The 22,028-nt window shown below is 38.5% G+C and overlaps 1 protein-coding gene across 2 annotated transcripts in view; it reads left to right on the top strand.

Moving 5' to 3' along the window:
- Positions 1–22,028, top strand: part of USH2A (usherin) — a gene marked incomplete at both ends in the record, with an annotated part of 772,061 nt that overhangs the window by 651,453 nt on the left and 98,580 nt on the right. For both annotated transcript variants that reach the window (XM_082613798.1, XM_082613799.1), the window contains one exon: positions 8,789–9,143. In XM_082613798.1, coding sequence (XP_082469924.1) covers positions 8,789–9,143 — 355 coding nt within the window. The remainder of the gene's footprint in view (positions 1–8,788; positions 9,144–22,028) is intronic.

A 22,028-nucleotide genomic window follows, 5' to 3' on the forward strand; every position in this document is an offset into this window, starting at 1 on the left:
ATTTCTAATTCTGAAAACTCTAATCAATACTGGGACTCAAAAATCTTTCAAATCTTTGCTAGTTCAATATTTTAAATGGTATATTATTGTTTTAATTAAAATTTTGGTCATTATAAGTCAGGCTGTTCATTTATTTATTTCTAATATATATTTGCTATTTGTGTGTGTATAGTACAGTATATATCTTTAGACTATTTTCTTTTAGATTGGTTCTTGTTAATTTATCTATGCTTTTTATATATTATGGAAATTCTTTTAGTGATCATATTAAAAATAACACATCAATTATTTCTTCCAGCACTTTTCTGGCTCTACTCCTTATATCTAAATATAGATTGGATTTTGGTTTTTGTTTTCTTGAAGTATAATTAACACATTATTATTAGTTTCAAGTGTACAGCATAATGATTCAATATTTGTATACACTTCAAAATGATCACCACAATAAGTCTAGTTACCATCTGTCACCATATACAGTTACAAAATTTTTTCTTTATGATGACAACTATTTTTTTACTTTCTTAGCAACTTTCAAATTTGCAACATAATATTACTGGCCCTAGTCACCATGCTGTACATTACACACTTATTTCTTTTATATCTAGAAATTTGTACCCCTTTTCCCACTCTGCCCATCCCTCAGAGCCCTCCCCTCTTTTAGCCACCAGTCTATTCCCTATATCTGTGAGTCTGGTTTTGTTTTCTTTTGTTCATTTGTTTTGTTTTTTAGATTTCACATGTGCGTGAAATCCTATGGTATTTGTCTTTCTCTGATTTATTTCACTTAGCATAATACCCTCAAGGTCCATTCATGTTGTCATAAATGGCAAATTTTTATTCTTTTTTATGGCTGAGTAGTACTCCTTATATATATACCACATCTTCTTTATCCATTCATCCATAGATGGACACTTAGGTTACTTCCGTATCTTGGCTATTGTAAAAAATGCTGCAATGAACATAGGGATACATATATCTTTTCAAATTATTGTTTTTATTTTTTTTGTATAAATACCCAGAAGTGGAATTGCTGAAGTTCTATTTTTAATCTTTTGAGGACCCTCCATACTGTTTTCCATTGTGTCTGTACCAATATATGTTTCTATCACCAGTGTACAAGGTTTCCCTTTTCTCCACATCCTCACCAACATTTGTTATTTCTTGTCCTTTTGATAATAGTCATTCTGACAGGTGTGAGATGATATATCTTTATGGTTTTGACTTGCATTTCACTGGTGATTAGTAATGCCGAGCATCTTTTCATGTGCCTGTTGGCCATCTGTATGTCTTCTTTGTAAAAAAATGTGTATTCAGACCCTCTGCCATTTTTTAATTGGATTGTTTGTTTTTCTGTTGTTGAGCTGTATGAGTTCTTTATATATTTTGGATATTTACTCCTTATCAGATATATGACTTGAAAATATCTTCTCCCATTCAGTAGGTTGACTTTTTATTTTATTGATGGTTTCCTTCCTTTTTAGTTTAACTTAGTCCCATTTATTTATTTTTGTTTTTGTTGCCATTGCTTTTGGAGTTAGATCCAAAAAGCTATTGCTAAGAGCAATGTCCAGGAGCTCACTGCCTAACATTTCTTCCAGGAGTTTTATGGTTTCTGATCTTACATTAATAGACTGATTTTGTTTTAAGGAATGAGACAGGAAATCTAGACATTTGTGGGGGTTTTTCTCAGAAAAATTAACTTTTGATAATTGGAATTCAGTCTTTAATTATACTTATATAAAATAACATGGAGAAAATTTACCTTCAATAGACTCATACATTTACCTCGAATAGAATATCATTCAGTGAACTTCTTTTTTTTTTTTTTTTTTTTTTTGCGGTACGCAGGCCTCTCACTGTTGTGGCCTCTCCCGTTGCGGAGCACAGGCTCCGGACGCGCAGGCTCAGCGGCCATGGCTCATGGGAACCGCCGCTCCGCGGCATGTGGGATCTTCCCGGACCGGGGCACGAACCCGCGTCCCCTGCATAGTCAGGCGAACTCTCAACCACTGTGCCACCAGGGAAGCCCCTCAGTGAACTTCTAACAAGTGTATTTCAGGATGAAAGAGTAACCTTAGAAGGAAGCTCTGAGATGGAGGAAAGAATAGTGAACACTGAATCAATTTGTTCAATGAATGGATAAATATTTAAAACCTTTACAAAGTAATTTTTTAAAATAATGGCTAAGTTGCAAGGTTTTTAAAAAGCAGGAGTAAAAATGTTGTACAAAAATAATTTGAAGACCCCATCTATCTGTAAGAGTGGTTAGACAGAGCTAGGAAACCTCCCAGGAAACCTTGCTTTTCCAACTGTGCAGGCTTAAGCTTCTCTGGCTGATGTGACAAGGACTTTACAGGTTGCAACCAAAAGTTCTCTTGATTGGTGAATGTACTTCCCAAACACTCTCACTTCATGTCTCTTTTTGTATCAATTAGGCATTCGTTATTTTTTTTAAACTATCTAGTTTGTCAACATTATTTTACAATTTACTGATTTGAAATGCCACCTATACAAAATTCCCATGTGTCATCTCATCCATTTCAGGACTTTGTATTCTGTTTCCTTTGTGGTAGATAAAATATTAGCAAGCAAAGACTGATGGCAGAGACATCGCAGGTGAATAAAATTACTGGAATAAGCAAAATACCCAACACTGAAGACATAGGGTTCCATGGTCAGGCTTGGCTGGAGACTTTGTTATTTGTAGGGGGAATTTAGAAGGTCAGCTTGACAGTAGATTTTGGAAGACTTTAAATACTAGGCTGAGGAGTTTAGGGTTTTGATTTGGAAACAATGAGAGCCATTGAAGATTTGGAGTAAAATAGAGAAGCAATGTGACAGAATGGACAAAGCATGGCATTTGTAGTCAGAAGATATGGCTTCCAGGTCCTGGATCTGCCACTTACAAGTTATGTGACCTTGGGCAAGTCACTATGTTCCCTAAGCTTTCACTTTTATGTAAGTTAGGCTGATAAACATAGAAAATAATTAACCTCTAGAATTTCATAGGAATTAAGTGAAATCATGTATGTGAAAGTACTGTGTTAAACATAAAGCACAATAAAAAACAGAAAGTTATCCAAGATGGACCACCCACAGCCATGCTTGGGGAAGACAAATCTGGCAGTTATATGTGTATATTTAAGGACAAGGAAGGAGGTTCGTGATAATAAAAGAAGCAGATTGCACGACAGTCCACCTAGTATGATTCTGTTTTTCTTTAAGTACATGGAATCTTTTTTACATTTATATGTGCACGAAAAATGTCTGGAATGTTAAACACCAAAAGAAAGTTAACAGTGCTGGGGCTTCCCTGGTGGCGCAGTGGTTGAGAGTCTGCCTGCCGATGCAGGGGACACGGGTTCGTGCCCCGGTCCAGGAAGATCCCACATGCCGCGGAGTGGTTGGGCCCGTGAGTCATGGCCGCTGAGCCTGCGCGTCCAGAGCCTGTGCTCCGCAGCGAGAGAGGCCACAACAGTGAGAGGCCCACTTACTGCAAAAAAAAAAAAAAAAAAAAGAAAGAAAGAAAGAAAGAAAGTTAACAGTGCTTATCTCAGGGATAGGTTATGGATGATTCTTGTGTTTTTGCTCATCTTTATTTTCTAATTACTTTTTACAATCAATATGTAATATGGTGTGAGAAAGACAAAATGACAAATTCAGTGAGTCCAGATGCAAATCTATCATTACCCTCTTTACGATTTTCCTATTTCCCTCTTTCTGTGAACATCATCCTCATTTTCTGTAGCAATCAAGGTCTGCTCAGGAAAGAGAAACCACACCAGTTATTTTATTTTATTTATTTATTTATTTATTTATTTTTTGCCGTATGCGGGTCTCTCACTGTTGTGTCCTCTCCCATTGCGGAGCACAGGCTCCGGACGCACAGGCTCAGCAGCCATGGCTCATGGGCCTAGCTGCTCCACGGCATGTGGGATCTTCCCGGACCGGGGCACGAACCCGTGTCCCCTGCATCGGCAGGTGGACTCTCAACCACTGCGCCACCAGGGAAGCCCCACACCAGTTATTTTAATAGAAAGAATTAAATATAAATAATTACTACCTGACTGTAAATTTGTTAACTAGGTAACTGAAAAGATGAAAGAGAACTCGAAGATATCATAGAGGTGGCAACTGCAGGAAAGAGCTAATACCCTTAGGACTGAGGCAACAAAGAGAAATGGCTTGAATTATTAAACTTAGAAACTTAGAGGGGAGCACCTGTGATCCTGGGACCCAGACATCCAGGGAGGGGGCACCTGTCAGCTGGTGCAGGTGTCTGTAGGAGGAAGCATGAGATGAAGCTGGCTTTCCAAGTGTTGGAAAAATATCATACTTGAGTCATCTGCTCCTAAGGGAGAAGGATCTACTGCTTACAAGGTGAAGAATCCTTGCTGCAGAGAAGCTCGTGTAATCAGCAAGCAAACAGGAAGCAAATAGGAAGGAGCCCCTTCCCTTTTCCTTTCAGTTCTTTAATCACCCTCTGGCGCCCCCTATTGGCAGAGCCCAATATAGAATCAGCTGGTAAAGCAGGAATGTAGAGGGCAGAGTCCCAGCCCCACTGTCATAAAGCCAAATATAGAAGGGTAGGTTTAGAGCTGAGAGACAATAACTTAATAATGGGAACATTTTTCTGGTTCTTGTTGGAACCAAAATCTTGGATTATTCTTTTCAACCAATCAGTCATCGAGTCATTGCTTCAAAAATAAGATGGAGTCTTTGCCTTCAGGGAACTTGTAGTATAGTAGGAGAGATATAAAAAAGAAACGTCTGTTACAATACACTATGAGAAGTGAGTCCATAAAGAAAAGACTAAGCACATAGAAGCATATTGTAACCCTATTTGAGAGAGAAGCAAGGGAAAGACTTTCTATTGGATTTTGACCAGAATGTAAAATGGGAATAGAAATCTCAGAAGGTGAATCTGCAATGGTCAGCACAGGCCAGTTCTATGGCAAATCACTGAAGAGTTTTAAATCCAATTAAGTCCTACAATTTTTGAAGGGTATTTGAATCTCTTTCCCCAACACCAGAACAGCCACCGACTCAGGAAAGCTGGATGATTCAACCTTCCCAAAACATTTCTTAAATCACCTATGTTTCCATTTCCTCTACCATCGACCTAGTTCAGGATCCACATTTATTCTCATGTGGACTGTTGAGATGACCTTTTCATTGTGGGACTGCTGTCACTCCCTGTTCAATGCAGCCTTTACACAACTGCTGGATTTGTCTTCCTAAATACAGGCTTTGAACATCGTTTCTTTTTTTTAATTGAAGTATAGTTGATTAACGATTTTGTGTTAGTTTCCAGTGTACAGCAAAAGAATTCAGTTATATATATATATATGTGTGTGTGTGTGTGTGTGTGTGTATATATACACACACACACACACACACACACATATATATATATATATATACACACACACACATACATATTAGTGTGTATCTGTTTATCCCAAACTCCTAATTTATCCCTCCCCCAACCTTTCCTCTTTGGTAACCATTAGTTTGTTTTCTGTGTCAGTGAGTCTGTTTCTGTTTGTAAATAAGTTCATTTGTGTCATATTTTAGATTGCACATATAAGTGATGTCACAGAGTATTTGTCTCTCTGACTTACTTCACTTGGTATGATAATCTCTAGGTCCATCCATGTTGCTGCAAATAGCATCATTTCATTCTTCTTTATGGCTGAGTAATATTCCATTGCATATATGTACCACATCTTCTTTAACTATTTATCTGTCAATGGACATTTAGGTTGCTTCCGTGTCTTGGCTATTGTAAATAGGGCTGAAGTGAACATTGGGGTGCATGTATCTTTTCGAATTAGAGTTTTCATCTTTTCCAGATATATGCCCAGGAGTGGGATTGCTGGATCCTATGGTAGCTCTATTTTTAGTTTTTTTAAGGAACCTCCACACTGTCCTCCATAGTGGCTGTACCAATTTACATTCCCACCAACAGTGTAGGAGGATTCCCTTTTCTCTACACCCTCTTACAGCTTTGGACATCATTTCTATGGTAACTTCCTTTGTATTGTGTATTACATTTGACCCAGTGATTTTCATGTGCATTACTTGATTTAATTCTTACCAAAATTCTAGACATTATACACTATAAGATCATTGACTCCAGTTTACAAAGTGAAATGAACACTAGAGAACACAGTTGAGTTTGCCCAAGGTCATTTAACGATGTGTCAAGGCCAAGGCTTACAATCCGTCTCCTCTGACTACAGGTGTTTCTGGCTATTTATTTAAATTAAGAGTATTCTTAATATTCTTCATAAGGTAAGGTTGGCAGTTTCATAATGTTAAGTTGTTATGGGAAATACACTGAATTATAGGATTTTATTTTAATTACTTTTGAAGATAAGCACTGAGAACTTCTGGCATTCCAAGAGAGTAGGGAGTTCTTTAAAAGGTTATACCACATGAAAACAACAGAAGTATGAATGCCCTTTAAAATATATAGTTCCTAGTTTAATAATTATTTTTGTTTTCTTCTTAAGTGTTAAGCAACATTAAATTAACTCTAGTTGGAAAAGTGCATTATTGAAGTATCTCCCAAATGAGCTTAAGTATAGAAGAACTAATCATTTGACTCTTCAGAGAGAACTGAAAATGTGATTTCCCTAAACACAGACTGTTCAGGAGGAAGCACTTCCAGTTAAACAAACAGTTGAAGCCTACATCTTAAATAAATTAGGAGTAATTGTCATCTACTCAACATCTTCTGTTCAAAGTTCATTTAGACATTAAAATATTCTGGGGGTTTTTTTGTTAATACCACAAATGGACTGTTTACCTCACTGTAATATTAATTAAATATTCAGTCGTGATAAGAAATACTTAACCCAGCTGCATCCTTTAACTGTTTTGGTGGATAAACTTGGGGCTAACATAATACTTAATCTCTTACATAGTATAGATTTTTTAAATTCACACTCTCAGGCAATTTTTTAAAGAATTGTCAGTTGTGTGTGTGTGTGTGTGTGTATTTTTATGTTTTTTTCTTCTTGTTTTTTTTTCTTTTTCTTTTTTTAATAGAACATCAGTTTTATGACAACCATGGCTACATCTCAATGTGGGAATTCATGAGAGCTTAATAAAGTTCGTTGACTTGTCATAGAAAGTTTGAAGCCAGACAAAATAGAAAGTTTTATTTACCCGTAGAAGTTCATATGTTTGCCTGCTATATTATGTTCCCAGCAAACACCTTTTAAAAAACTGACTGAGAGGAATCCTTGGCTGTGAGCCCTGTGGTCCTCATTAGAGTGGATCCCTCCCAGTGACACATCTGGTACCTGGTATCTGCAGCAAGTACAAAGGCCAAACCCTGCAAACCTACACTGAGTGCAGAGTCTGGCCCAGGCATGGTAGCAAGGAATAATGTGGTGGGTTGACTAACCATAATTGCAGGTGACTTGGAGTATCTGTGAAGACTCCGTAGCCTCCAGCAGGTAGATTGTCATTGCTCATACCTAGGTCATATTGACTTATCAACTTGAGGATCATCAAATTCCCAAAGCCAAAGATTTTAAATAGACTGCCTTTTCGTGAAAAGTACTGTCATTTACTTTATCTTAATAACCGTTTCCGTTTTGATGGTTAATCTGATATGGCAGCATGTGAATATGCCAGCATCTGAAGAGTGTGTTAATTAAATACTCCTAACAGCCTGGAAAATACTGATTTATTCATCAGTCTCTTCTCAACTAGAGATGAAGCTGAAAGAGGAAAGGGTCGTCCCTTGGGTACATTCTTCCCCAACCTAGAATGCTTACCCTTGTAGAAAAGAAGAGTTGATAGAGACTAGGCAAAGATGCAGAAAAGCCATGGAATTATATGCCTTTTGGCCATTCACTCAAAAAAAATTTTGACTGGAATTTTGGGGTTAGTAGATGCAAACTATTATATGTAGAATAGATAAGCAACAAGGTCCTACTGTATGACACAGGGAACTATATTCAATACCCTCAGCTAAACCATAATGGAAATGAATTTACAAAAGAATGTATCTATATGTGTAACTGAATCACTTTGCTGTACACCAGAAACTAATACAACATTGTAAATCAACTATACTTCAATTAAAAGAGAAACTATTAAACCAACTGGGCTCAGATGTTGGGAACACAGAAAGAGACCAACCAGGATTCCTCAGGAACTTCCATTTCTGGTCAGGTCTGCATCATGATTTTACACCCAGATGAGCAAATATCTGTTCCAAATGAAATATTAGCTATCTGGGGTCATTCCAGCAACTGACAATTCCATTTCTCTTACTTAGATGTTTAATGCTCTATATATTAAGTGCCAAAAGAGTTTGCATGGGACTTGGGGAGGAGGTTTGGGGGGGAAGGGGAGGAGTGAAGTATAGTTGATTTACAATATTGTGTTAGTGTCAAGTATACAGCAAAGTGATTCAGTTACTTGTCTTTCTCTGTGTGACTTACTTCATGGGCCCTAGTTTAAACATCAGTAATATCTAAAGATGGGACTAAACAATTACCTTCTCAGGTAGTTGAAAGAATTTTTTGAGCATACTCTGCATTTTACTAGGTTTTGGAGAAGCCATAGGAAATAAATTTGAATTTTACCCTTTAAAGAGCTCTAAAGCAAATTCCTGTTATTAGACTTAACATGTTCATTTCATTAATGGGACTGTTGAAAAATTGAGTTTGTAAAAATTTCTACTAAAAAGCAATTTCTTACTCTGTCTACAAACCTTCTTTTGAAGTGTGCCGTGTCACTGACTGTTTTGCTGGTTTCCTTCCAGACGTCCTGCTGGCCTTGAAGAGGAATCCCTTTTGTTTGTCTGGTCAGAAGGAGCCCTTGAATTTATTGACAATGCAGATACTTTGAGGCCTTTCACGCTATATGAATATCGGGTCAGAGCCCGTAACTCCAGGGGCACTGTGGAGAGTCTGTGGTCATCAGCACGGACTCTAGAAGCCCCACCTCAAGATTTGCCAGCGCCCTGGGCTCAAGTCACTGGTGCTTATTCAGTTCTACTGAATTGGACGAAGCCAGAGTCTCCCAATGGCATTATCTCCCAGTACCGTGTGGTCTACCAAGAGAGAACCGATGACCCAACGTTGAACTTCTCTGTTGTGCACGCTCTCACCGTCATGGTAAGAACTTCAGAAAAAAAGTATAACAGATACTTAGATTACCTGGTTAATATGTTGACATTAATTTTCTTATCTGCCTTGTCATTTTTCTTCACTTGGGGCTTAAACATATATATGAAAATGGTTAAGTGCAAAAAATGCAATGTAGCCATGAACTAAGTATAAGAGATATTGGAGACCAGTTTTCATACCACGGTTAATTTGTGTTACCACCAGCAAATAAGTGAATCTCCTTTTGCATGATTTCCAAATCCATTAAATGGGAATATTAAATGTGTCGCTCTATATCTCATGGGGATGAGGCTCAGATAAAATTAGACATGTCACATATGTAGATGTGATATTATTGGCTCTTTGAGGAAAAGGAAAATTAAATTTCTAGGTAGACCTGTCTAGATACATATAGTTATACGTCACATGCACTATAACTTAGTGGTGATTTTTCAGGGTTGGCCTCCTCTGGCCCATAACACAACTTAATTCAGTTTACCTTGTATATCCTGAGAGCTTTCTTTACCCCTGGCATAGCCTGACATTCTATGGGAGATACAAAAATAGGATGATCCTTGTCTTGGGGAGCTTTCTCTGTTATAATACTGCAGAGATGAGAACTGAACATAAAAATTTAAGAGTAGTAGTGGGTTACAACCCACAATATCCACCACACTGGGATTCAGGTCCCAAACCCTACCACATACCAGCTGCAAACCACAATACAAGTGAGAATATCATACACCAAAAGTGTTAGGCAAGAAATGCTCTGGAAAGTGTGTAAATGTGATTCAATTTGTATAAAACATTCTGGAATATTGTAAATATAGAGAGGAGGTATATTGGAACAAGGGAATACTCTGCAACTTATCCATAAAGCAACCTGTAGGGAGAGGAGGCACTTTTACTTTTAACTTCATATGATTCTTTGGTTTTGACTTTTTCCAATGACTGTTTATTCCATTATTTTACTTAAAAATATTTTTTAAAAATCTTAGTGAAGATCTGTGAAACACAAAATTAACCAAATTATGTCTGAGAGATATTACTTGGCTTCCCTGACTCTCCCCAGCATTGAGAAAAATGACTGGCAGATAGCAAATATTAACAGAAAAAGAAAAGAGAAGAAAAGAAGGAAATGCTCTGGGAGATCAGCAGGAAACCCTCAGATTTCCTTCACAGAGATGAAACACTGTGGTCTTGGGAGTCAAGTACATAGGGTTTTCAAAATGTGCCAAGACCTTCCTAAGTGTGAAACCCCTCATAAGTAAGAAAGAATAGATACCATAAAGCACCATTGTCAAAGACCAGACCATTTTCTATGCTTCCAGTTTTGGCAGCCCGCTTTACATGAAGGTTATCTTATAGAGTATAACATCTATCAAAATGTTTAAATAAGATGAGGCAAACATATTTTCATGAAACTCCAGAAGAATCTTCGTAAATGAAGTACAATATTTTCTCACTGTCCTATGTTCAAATTTCTCATAGAATTAAGAAATAAGCAGTGTGTAAATTAATCTTCATTTTTTAAATTTAATTTTTATTTTATATTGGGAGTATAGTTGATTTACAATGTTGTGTTAGTTTCACATGTACGGCAAAGTGATTCAGTTGTACATATACGTATATCCACTCTTCTTCAGATTCTTTTCCCATATAGGTCATTACAGAATATTGAGTAGAGTTCCCTGTGCTACACAGTAAGTCCTTGTTGATTATCTATTTTATATATAATAGTGTGTATATGTTAATCCCAAACTCCTAATTTATCCCTGCCCCCCACCTTTCCCCTTTGGTAACCATAAGTTTGTTTTTGAAGTCTGTGAGTCTGTTTCTGTTTTGTAAGTAAGTTCATTTGTATCATTTTTTTAGATTCCACATATAACTTATATCATATGATATTGTCTTTCTCTGTCTGACTTACTTCACTTAGTATGATAATCTCTAGTTCCGTTCATGTTGCTGCAAATGGCATTACTTCATTTTTTAAGGCTGAGTAATATTCCATTATATGTAGGTACCACGTCTTCTTTATCAGTTCATCTGTCACTGGACATTTACGTTCCATGTCTTGGCTATTGTAAATAGGGCTGCAGTGAACACTGGGGTGCATGTATCTTTTCGAATTATGGTTTTTCTGGATAAATGCCCAGGAGTGGGACTGCTGGATCATATGGTAGTTCTAGTTTTAGTTTTTCAAGTAACCTCCATACTGTTCTCCATAGTAGCTGTACCAATTTACATTCCTGCCGACAGTGTAGGAGGGTTCCCTTTTCTCCACATCCTCTCCAGCATTTATTGGTTGTAGAATTTTTAATGATGGTCATTCTGACCAGTGTGATGTGATACCTCATTGTAGTTTTGATTTTCATTTCTCTAATAATTAGTGATGTTGAGCATCTTTTCATATGCTTTTTGGCCATCTGTATGTCTTCTAAATGTCTATTTAGATCTTTTGCCCATTTTTTTTTTTTTTTTCTTTTCTTTTTTTTTTTTCTTTTTGCGATATGCGGGCCTCTCACTGTTGTGGCCTCTCCCGTTGCGGAGCACAGGCTCTGGACGCGCAGGCCCAGCGGCCATGGCTCACGGGCCCAGCCGCTCCGCGGCACATGGGATCCTCCCAGACCGGGGCACGAACCCGTATCCCCTGCATCGGCAGGCGGTTTTGCCCATTTTTTGATTGGGTTGTTGTTGTGGTGGTTTTTTTTATATAGAGCTGTGTGAGCTGTGTATATATTTTGGAGATTAATCCCTTGTCGGTCACTTCATTTGCAAATATTTTCCCCCACTCTGTGGGTAGTCTTTTCATTTTGTTTATGGTTTCCTTTGCTGTGCAAAAGCTTTTAAGTTTAATTAGGTCCCACTTGTTTATTTTTGTTTTTATTTTCATTACTCTAGGAGGTGGATCCAAAAAGATTGCTGCGATTTGTATCAGAAAGAAATCTTCATTTTAACTAGAATTCAGAATTGGTACTGTATTTTTTATTTGACATTTAATTATATTTATATATCAGGGTCTTTCATATTACATCTTCTAGTGCCCTCATTATAAGCATTAGAAGCAGTGTTCTTAAGTGTAGAAGTTCTTTTTTAGTTGATATGTGATCCATGGGGAAATCTATTACTTCTCACTATATCCTTGGAATTCATGTTCTTAACTTCCACCCTGAAAGAAAAATATTGAAAAATCCTTGACAAGATCTTTCTGAATGAGGCAACTTAATTTAAATATATTTTTATTGAAGACATCAATACTGCAATGCTTAAACCTCTGATCTTTCAAAATATGGCTTTCAGAGGTTTCAGCCTAAACGTTTAATCTACCAAAAAGTTCTATGAGAACTCCCTTGTGATATACCCTCTAAGTCATCCCTTCATAACCAGTTTCATTTTACAACCCAAGACTCAAAGTATCCAGTGAACTCTGTTCTTTATTTAATCTGCTTGGTTCTATTTTTATCACACTAAAAATAGTTCCTGAAAAAGAGGAAGGCCTATGGCCTGAAGCTTTAAGCTTTACGTGGCCCTTTATATATAGCCCTCCCCAACATAGTTTCCATTTGCCAGCCAAGTATTGCTGTATTCTTCCATTTTTCTAAAGATTATTCCTTGCACGGCTAAAGAGAAGAGCCATAATAATCAAGAAACAATATTTCTGCATTCCTTTTTTGAATGTGTGTGTGTGTTCAAAGTAGCTCCCCAAAATCCGGATCTTTGGCCCTGAGGGTCCCAAGAGAAGATTTCATTAGGTTGATCAGGAAAAGTCCCATTTGAACTTGTTGTTAGCAATCAAGGATATATTCCACAGAGCAATTGGGCCAGTGTTATGTCATTCTGGTCACTAGGCCAAGTTTCCAGAGCAGGAGGCCACTATGACTCTTTATAGACTGACATCTTTGAAAGAAATAATCAGGAAAATAAACTATTGTCTTTGAGTTTCATCCATTCCTACATTCCCAAGAGAATGTATTCAACCGTTTTTTAAAGATACCTAAAGAAGGATGTTTGGGAGTTTCTTAATTCCAATTCCTCACCATCAGAGAAGAATGTTCCTTTTATCCCAGCCAAATCCCTCCTCCTGTGATTTAGGTCCATCTCTTCCTGTTCAGAACAGCATGATTTCTCTATACTAGCATACTGGGCCCTCAGGGTCAAGAACAGGTTATCAACAATTCAATCCAATTTGGCAAATAGTCATTGAGTACTCTATTCAACATGTCAGTACTGAATACTGCTCTTTTCTGTGTTATCAAAGTCTCCCATGAAGCTGGGCTATGGGGCAGAGACTCTGGGGGAAGATGAGTAGTCAAGTCTGAGGCACAGATTTTTACTACTAGGCATTTCAGGTTTTTACGTTTCTTTGCTTCCAAGTTTCTACTGTTCATGTGTTGATGATTCCCTTTTAAATCTCTCTGAGTACCTTCCTGGCTATACTTACTATTTCTCCAAAATTCCTATACCAACTAAACATCTTCACTGTCTCTTTCCATTTCTGTGCCTGCCCTAGGAAACGTTTCCAACTTTTTATCTCGTTGACCACTTTGGCTGAAATTCACTAGAGCAAAGGAATTACATTTTTCAGTTAGCAAGATACAGAATCCATTCCCACAATCCAGGATTACATTTCAGTCCGCAGACTTGCAAGAGGTGTCACTAATGCCCCTCCTTTAGTCTCTTGTTTATCTTGGGATCCCGTCCCTGCATGAGAAGCCACCAATAAATTGCCTGTAGTGTACTGTCATCCCTAGCTTGTCCCAAAGTCCCCCCGGAGCTGTTTACAGACAGGTGGATGTGGCTGGGAGAGCCACATAAAACAGGTGCAATGAATGCATGAGTCCTCCTGATGGTGGCAGTGGATGGAGAACTGGCAGTGGGGGCCCTCCATGGGGGTGGAGAGCATATGTGTTGGCAGGAGCTGCAGCATTAGCAACAGAGGCAGCAGGAGAGAAGAAATGGAAAGAGTGTGGCTTTTAATGTATCACCAGCTTCTCTCCCAACCTCATGAAAAGTTTCATCTCCTTTTTGGACCTACGGAGATCCTTCTAAGGGGAAGAGAGATATCTAGTTCCTTAGGGTCTCTTCAGACCAATCCCCTCCACTACTGAAAACCAGCTTTAGGTAGAAGTCCTTAAACTCCCTTCCCAATTAGTTCTGCGATGAATTGTGTGGTGTCAGGAGAGAAACTGCATTTATCCTTGCTTGGCACGTGAGAGTTCCATGGTGGTATTTACAGGGAACACTCCTGGCAAGGTTGGCCGTACTGTTGCCACCATTAGGATTTGTTTGCTTTTTCTGCCTGGCACCTGCCATCACACTGGCAAAAATAACTTGGGATGGAAAGGAAAAAGTGGTTTACCTGTTAGTCTGTGCTCTCAGTATATCCCTGCTTACCCCACAGGGTTATAAAACATCAAGCCCAAATCAGACACTTGCCCAGTCCCCAGAAAGATAGATGGTCCCTCACTCTGTATGTAGAATCAAACATACGGTGCTGAGGGGTAAGCAAATTATATGGGTCACTGAAAGTTGGCTTCTAATCTGGAAATAAAATCCAGAATACAAACTCTAGTTTCTAGATTCTAGTTGCCAAACTCCCTTGCCCAGTGTCAAGGAGGAGGTATTCAAAATGTCCCCATGTGGTTGTTGCAGATCTCTTTACCATTAGGTAGATATGTAAAAGGATAAAATGAGATATTTTATAATTGACATATCATGGAGAGTCTGTGAGTACATCGATGAATTTATTTTTAATCCCATTTTCATTTTGGCTTAGTATGATGTAAAATATTATTGCTCTTTACATATGATCTTGAATTAGTTGTAGCTCTTACAATTTGATGGTTCTTGGCATTTTTCCCCAGATCCACGGATAAGTCAAAAGAAATGCTTTAGGAAATCTAGCTATCTAAAACAACTCCTTTGGTAACTGTTGTTCTAAAATCAAGAAAAAATAGTAATAAAAACAATAACTCTACTTTCTGTATCAATTCTATAAGCTGGGATTTTCAGCTTAGAATATGAGTACCTGCATCATTCATTCTTTTATACAAAAAATACAAAATATGGGTGAGTACGTGTCACACAAAACAATGAATACTTGTTGGAACATCCCATTTTTTATTGTAATGTTGTATTTTATTTGACCTCAACTTTTCATTTATTAGCCTTACCTTATCTTTATCCTTTTTTTCTAATAATGCTCTACCAAGCACAAATATATATTGGGGATCTGCTTTTTGCTCAGTATTATTGGGAAGGAAATACCATGTAAGTCTTCTTGAACTTTGTATAACTACTTCCTTGAAAGGGCTTTATTTTTCTCCAACCACTTTATTCCAGCAAGCTTAATCAGGACTCACTTCCTTGCTCATCAGTAATCTCTAGAGCAGGTCCCATGGTTTTCCAGTCACTTTCAGTGCAAGGACCAGCCCAGTTTTGGTAAATGGGACTCATTTCAGGTGTTAAAAAAAATCCAGTCTAAATCCAGTCTAAAGCCTGACTTGTGTTAAGGGATCTACAGTGGGAAAGAGAGGGCATGTCCATTTTTCTTCCTTTTCTTCAGTTCCCTCCTCTTCTCTTGTTGATTTCCCCAGGGTCATGGAAGAAAAGATAAAATTAAACAAAAAGTAGCAGAGTCTAACTCCTTAATATTGTTCTAATGCATCTACTGTTGCCTTCTTATTTGTAGGTGTCTCATGGGATTTTTTTGTGTGGGTTACATAGAGGTCTCCCATGGGAGATTCCATGCTTCACAGTTCCTGATGCAGGCGACACACTCTTCGGCAAATTTCTTGCACCCCTGTACATTACTGCCCGAAAGATCCACCCACAAACTTCTACTTCTGTGTTCCCGTTCCCGAGCCGTCAGCCAATATCAGGTCCTATCATGTTGACAAAACTCCTTGCTTTCTTGGCATCCACTAGGCTTGCAGAAAACTTGTTCTATCAAAAGAGGAAAGCACAACTAGTCCAGCACTATCTTCTCTGCTTGCCTTACCACTGGGTAAGACGCAGCCAGCCTCAGAACTTCAGAATTTGTTGAATGAGCCGCAGGTATCAGCTTCTGCATTAGGCCATGATCCCCCAATCCTGAGATCACATAAGAATCTCAGAAGACCCTTCTTCACCCTAGTGGCTGCATCAGAATTACCCTGTAAGTCTCATCACCTCCATAGCAAGCCTCTTGAAAAGAGTGGAATGTCCATCTCACCTTTCTTGCAGACACCCTCAATTTCTTCATGCTGTTCTCTAGGATATCCTTCATATGCTTTGAGAGAGGAGTATGGAGTATCCCCATCCTCCCTCAAGTGGTAAGGAGATAACCTGGAGAAATTTCTCTACTGAATTCCGCTCTTGAACTTGCTTTTCATGAACTTTCTTATATAAGAAGGATCTTCTCTTACATTAGTTGTCTTTTACAGATCTTCAGAGGAAGATGAGCTTGAAGGTGTAAGGCTGATTCTTTGTGTAGGTCCTGCAGACGTATGTCTAACAGTGCCAGTGGAGTTACTTACCACCTATTTTTCTAAGCTCTACTCATCATTCTCCAGTACATCCTGTTACATAGCTAAATGGCTCCATCATCTTTCTAGCTGCTCAAGCCAGATCATCCTTGAGTCCTCCCTTACCTTACTTCTATATCAAATCCTTCACTAAGTCCCACTGAATCTAATTCTAAAGTATATGTTGAATCCTTCTGCTTGAAGGCCCCATGTTGTTCCCTTTTCCTCAAATGATCACATTCTTACACGTCAAATGGATCCACCTTCCTACTTAATTGCCAAGTTTGAACTAAAATGTTACTTATCTCACAAGGCTATTGTAAGGGCTAAATAAATTAATGTACTTTAAGGCTGTAAATAGCAATATAAATAGGCTGTAAAACTTCATATATCCTACTATTTATTTGGAATAACAGAGGCTGAAAGAAATGAGCAAATGTAGAAAAAAATTGGGGTTTGGATAAAGCAACTGTATGAATTTGGTCATGATTGGAAAAATGTAGATTGTGTTTATTTTAAGCAGGCCTTGCAACAAAATTCTGAGCTTGCAAATTTAGACATTTTCTAATACCATACTGTTCATTTCCAGGTAGTTTCTCAGATATTGAATTAGGCTCTATTTCCTATCTAAATCACCCCGAGTCAGAATGCGCTTTCTGTCTCTCTGAGGTTTAGTTGTGACCCGTCTCCCCTCACGAACATAAACATCTCACGCGGACCATGCTAGGAGTCCTCCTCAGGCCATTTCCACTCTACATGCAGCTCAGTTTACCCACCATGACACTCACAGGACCCTGCTCACTTAGATCTGAGATCATGTAAGCAAAACACGCAGTCTTTTGGCAACACACACACACACACACACACACACACACACACACACACTTCCCAAATCACACAGATGCTGCTAAATTGGCATCTACCAACTTCACCTTTACCAAAGAGCAGTCTATCTGTTTACGGGAGAAGTGGGTGGGAAGACTGTTTGCCCTTTGACGCAGGCATGTTGTTATTTTCTGGCCTTTAACTGAATTATAAGGAAATCCTTGTTAGACACCCAAGAATCCCACAGAGCCTTGTTTAAAAATATATGAAAGTAAAAGGAACTACTCCACACTCTAACAGACCCAGGCCATAAATTCAGAATATGTGCCATTTAGCAGAGACAGCAAGCTGTAAATGGCAGTGAAGGACAGAAGTTAATTGAACTACTGGGTTTTTGTCACCAGTGGAAAGTAGCCACTACCTGAGGCAAGATGGCTGCCCCCGAGTCCCCGGTTGCCGCCAAGAGATCACATCCTGAGCTCTGCAAGGGCTTCTGGGTGAGGGGGAAATCATACACAGACGACCAATTCTTTTATGGTTCACAGCCGATCAAAGTGAAATTCAGCAGCTGTTCAGGACAAGTGACCACTGTAACGGCTGTAATATAACCTACTAAATAGAGAGGGAATTGCATTAGAGCAAGAGGTTAGCCGTGATTATCGGCAGGTGAGTGCTTTATTGAAGTTGAAAGACCATTAACATTGATAGAGTAATTATTTCAACTTGAAAGTAATTACCTTGATGGGTGATAACTTCTCCAGTGTTCCCAGATTTGATTGGGCCAAACAATGGTGAGCTCCTGAAGCCTAGAAAAATATTACAACAATACTGTGATTTTTAAATTACTGAAACCACTGTTGGAATATTTTAATTATGCCAAACAGTGAAAAGATTTTGTCTTATACCAGCCAGTGACCTCTCATGTAGAGAGAGACATTTGCTTTTTAATCCAAATGCAATGACCCACGCCCACCACCTGTGAATACATATGTGATGGATTTGCAAACGAATCTTTTTATCTCGTTAGAATGTTTAAGGTGAAACACCTTGTTAGTGCTGTAGCTGGATATTACTAAGTTCCAATGGCTGGCCTTAGGGATCATATCTATGAACTGGGAGGCCCTAAAATAGTATTTTCTCTTTGTCACAGAGGGTTTAAATTTGTATATATTAAATATCCTGATAATGACATCCTCAAAATCGAAAATTCTGGATGCCCTATATTGTGGATCCCAAATCTCAGATTTTAGTCCTATAACTCATTTGTTGAAACAGCTTTCTTGCTTGATGTGATGCAAGTCCACTAAAAACATACCATGGTCAGGGTATTTTCTGTTCATCCATACTGAACATCAGTTAAACAAAATGAAAGTTGAAAACCTGAACTTCTCTGAAAACTAATGAATGTATGAAAATTGTGAGTCATTTGCAATTGAGGACCAAGCCACACAAAATCTAATGTGGTTGATCAAGACCAAGAAATACTGTGGGACTCTTCCAGTCATCAGTTGTTTACCTTAAATCTGCTTTGATACTCTATCATGCCCAGAAGCTACAACAGAGACAAAGAAAGAAGAAATAGTCTCTTCCCTCTGGGACCCATGGTGGTCTTGGAGCACATGAGGAAAGAGACAAATTACAATATCATAAACAATTCTTTGGTCATGTGTGGGCATTGACTGTACTTATAAATACTCCAAAGAACTTGGGGGAGCCCTTACTCATACCCCTGCTTCCAAACCCAGCACTCGCCCTACAGAACCACAAAGCATTGACTGAACAAACACAGCATCATGAGTCTTAGTTCTGCTGTCAGAAAAGATGAATGTGGCATCACCTTCAAGTTCCTGGATGGTTCCTTAGACCTTTCTATCATCTTGGCAGGATTTGATCAGATGATCGGCCAATGAAGGACTGTCTTTATGGCAGTACTTCCCGGGATTTTTTTCCTAATGAAAATCTCAGACTCTCCTAAGGGCAAAACAGGTTTCCACCTGTTGTCTGAGAGCCACTAAGGACTGCTTTACCAAGGAAGCCATAAATTCAGAATGTGTGCCGTGGGTTGCCTCTGTCTCCCCATCTCTGCTCTGAATTCCTCTCTATAGACAAAGTCGTTGGGTCTGTCTTTCAGAGGGAATCAGAGTACAGAAATCCCTGCCTGCCAAGCCAAAGGAGATTTGCTAACTGAAAAGTAAAATGACTGGTTTGAATTTAGTCAAAGAGTAAGGGTTTGAGATGAAACCATTGGGAAAGGAATAAGAGTTGATGGTTTGAATTGTAAATCTCGCCATTAAGCCAAGCAAAAAGTGAAGAACTCTGACCCACGTGATGTCACATCAGAGTTCTCACCACAGCAGTTTTGCCGTGTGTCATATACGGTTGGGCTAAAGATGGTCTTAAGGAGCCCCTCAGGTACTCTGAATTTAAAATAAGTGTAATAACTCATTTTTAAACATTTCCTATGATACTTGGATTACTAAATGTTCACATTACAAAATCAGAGTTTTCATCCATTCCAAAAGGTGCATTGTCTACCTCTGAAAGAGAATGGCCATGTCTAGCTAGTAAAATTACGGTATATTTTTAACGCATGTAAATGTTACTTTTTGACAAGACACAAGTTATAAATTTTCTCATATAAGTTCCTATTGGGTGATTATGATACAGGGTTTTATTTTTGCTAAAGCAATTACTAGTGTCATGGCTGGATACCTGTGCCCATTAGTGTCTGGTTCTGTGTTTTTTTTAGGATGGTTATTGATCTCTTGCTGAGCTGACATTCAGGTTTTATGCCAGATAGCTTGATTAATGGGTTGGTTTCAATAAGTGGACTGAATGGGGATAGAAAGCAGGGGCAGCCTTCTCTGCCAACCCCAAATCCGTCAAGACGCATCGCTCATTATGAAACAGTTATCAAGGGTATGTGAAAAATTAACGGGGCTCAGTTTGATCCTGAAAAGAGTCAGCTTTCTACTTGGCAGGCCCCCCCCCACTCTTTCCAGATGTTGTGCACCGGCCCCTGGAGAAACAGCAAAGGGAGATGTATTAATACATTGTATTGATTAGATCAAGACCCCTGACAGCTATTTGTAGAGATACCATCTGGCTGCTGTTCGAATTCCTTCACCAAAAACAGGACGTGACATGTTATTAATCTCAACTCTCTAAGTATAGACAGTTGCCTTTTCTGCTAAACCACATTTTACCATTCCGTAGGAGATAGAGGCAGACCTGAAGGGTGCAGAAATTAAGGTTATTACACAAATTGAGCCATATGGTCCAAATATTTCAGCAAGAAAATTGCCAGGCAATAAAAATTGCTCCTGCCTTCCTAATGGTATAAATTACAGTTTAACCATGCCTCTGATGATGTCCTTCTGCTGCACTTAACTACTGTTACATGAAGGACATTGTTTTAAAAATATAAAAAACAAGTAAATGCCAGCAGCGTGTTTTACAATCTGTTAGTGTGTCATTAAGAACACTGTCAGAATTACATAAACATAATGGCAGGCAAGCCAGCATACAAAGGAACTCGTATGGAAATAGAAAGGGTCTTGAAAACTCTTGTCTTTAGCTCTGTATTGTCAAGAGCATGGTCCCCTCTGGAAGTTTTCCAGAGAGAAAAACCCTGTCCAGTGCTTTACTCTAATTCTCTCCTGTGCCCCGACGGCAGTGTTTTTCCAAACAAGGCTCGCCAGAACTTGCGGACCTCTGTACACGTCCTGCCCCAAGTGAGGGGAGAGCTAACCAATTCTGAATGGAATGATAGAAGTTGGCCTTTTTAAGTATTTCTGCTGGTGGAGGAAAGTGTTCAGACCCCACCATCTTCCTAAACGGTGACAAATAGTATTTAAAACACAAATTATGCTTTTTTTCCCAAAGAAAGTAATCCTGTTCTTTGGGGCACAATATTAAGAGGATGCTTACCCAAGATAATCATATAGTAAAGACCCTTCATATCTGAGGAAGACTTGAACCCATACAATGTTTTTGTACCTTTTATACCAAAGCACCTGGCATTTAAAAAAAAAAAATATATATATATATATACATACAGGTCATAAGAATATTGATGTTTTACTCTAAGTTGCACACTGCCAACGTTTTGGACTTCTAAGATGTTCAAAACCCAGTTTAGGGTAAAAGTCAGGAGAAACATTTATCATAATTAGATTATCCAAAATTTGAAGGAAAACTACTTTTAAGTCCTAGTGGAGATTTTTCTTTCAGCACTTTTTTCTCCTCCATCTCCCTGAAGGGAGAAGGCCTACGGTATATTTTGCCCTTTAAACTAAAAGATTAAAAAAACAGGAGAAAAACAGGAAAGATATAGATATACATATACATATACATATATATCTCTCCTATTTTGTAAGCATGCATTAAAATTAATGAGGACCAGTTCTTATTTCCTCATGGCTTGAAGAACAGAGGTAGCGATCTGTTGACTGGAGCATTTTCCGCCTGGAAAGCTCCTCCCCAGGTATCCCCATGGCTGACTTCCTCACTTGCTTCTGGTCTTGATTAAAATGTCACCTTCTATCATTCTCAGGGAGAACTT

Source organism: Mesoplodon mirus, assembly GCF_964341445.2.
Source record: "Mesoplodon mirus genome assembly, chromosome: 3".
Lineage (NCBI taxonomy): Eukaryota > Metazoa > Chordata > Mammalia > Artiodactyla > Ziphiidae > Mesoplodon > Mesoplodon mirus.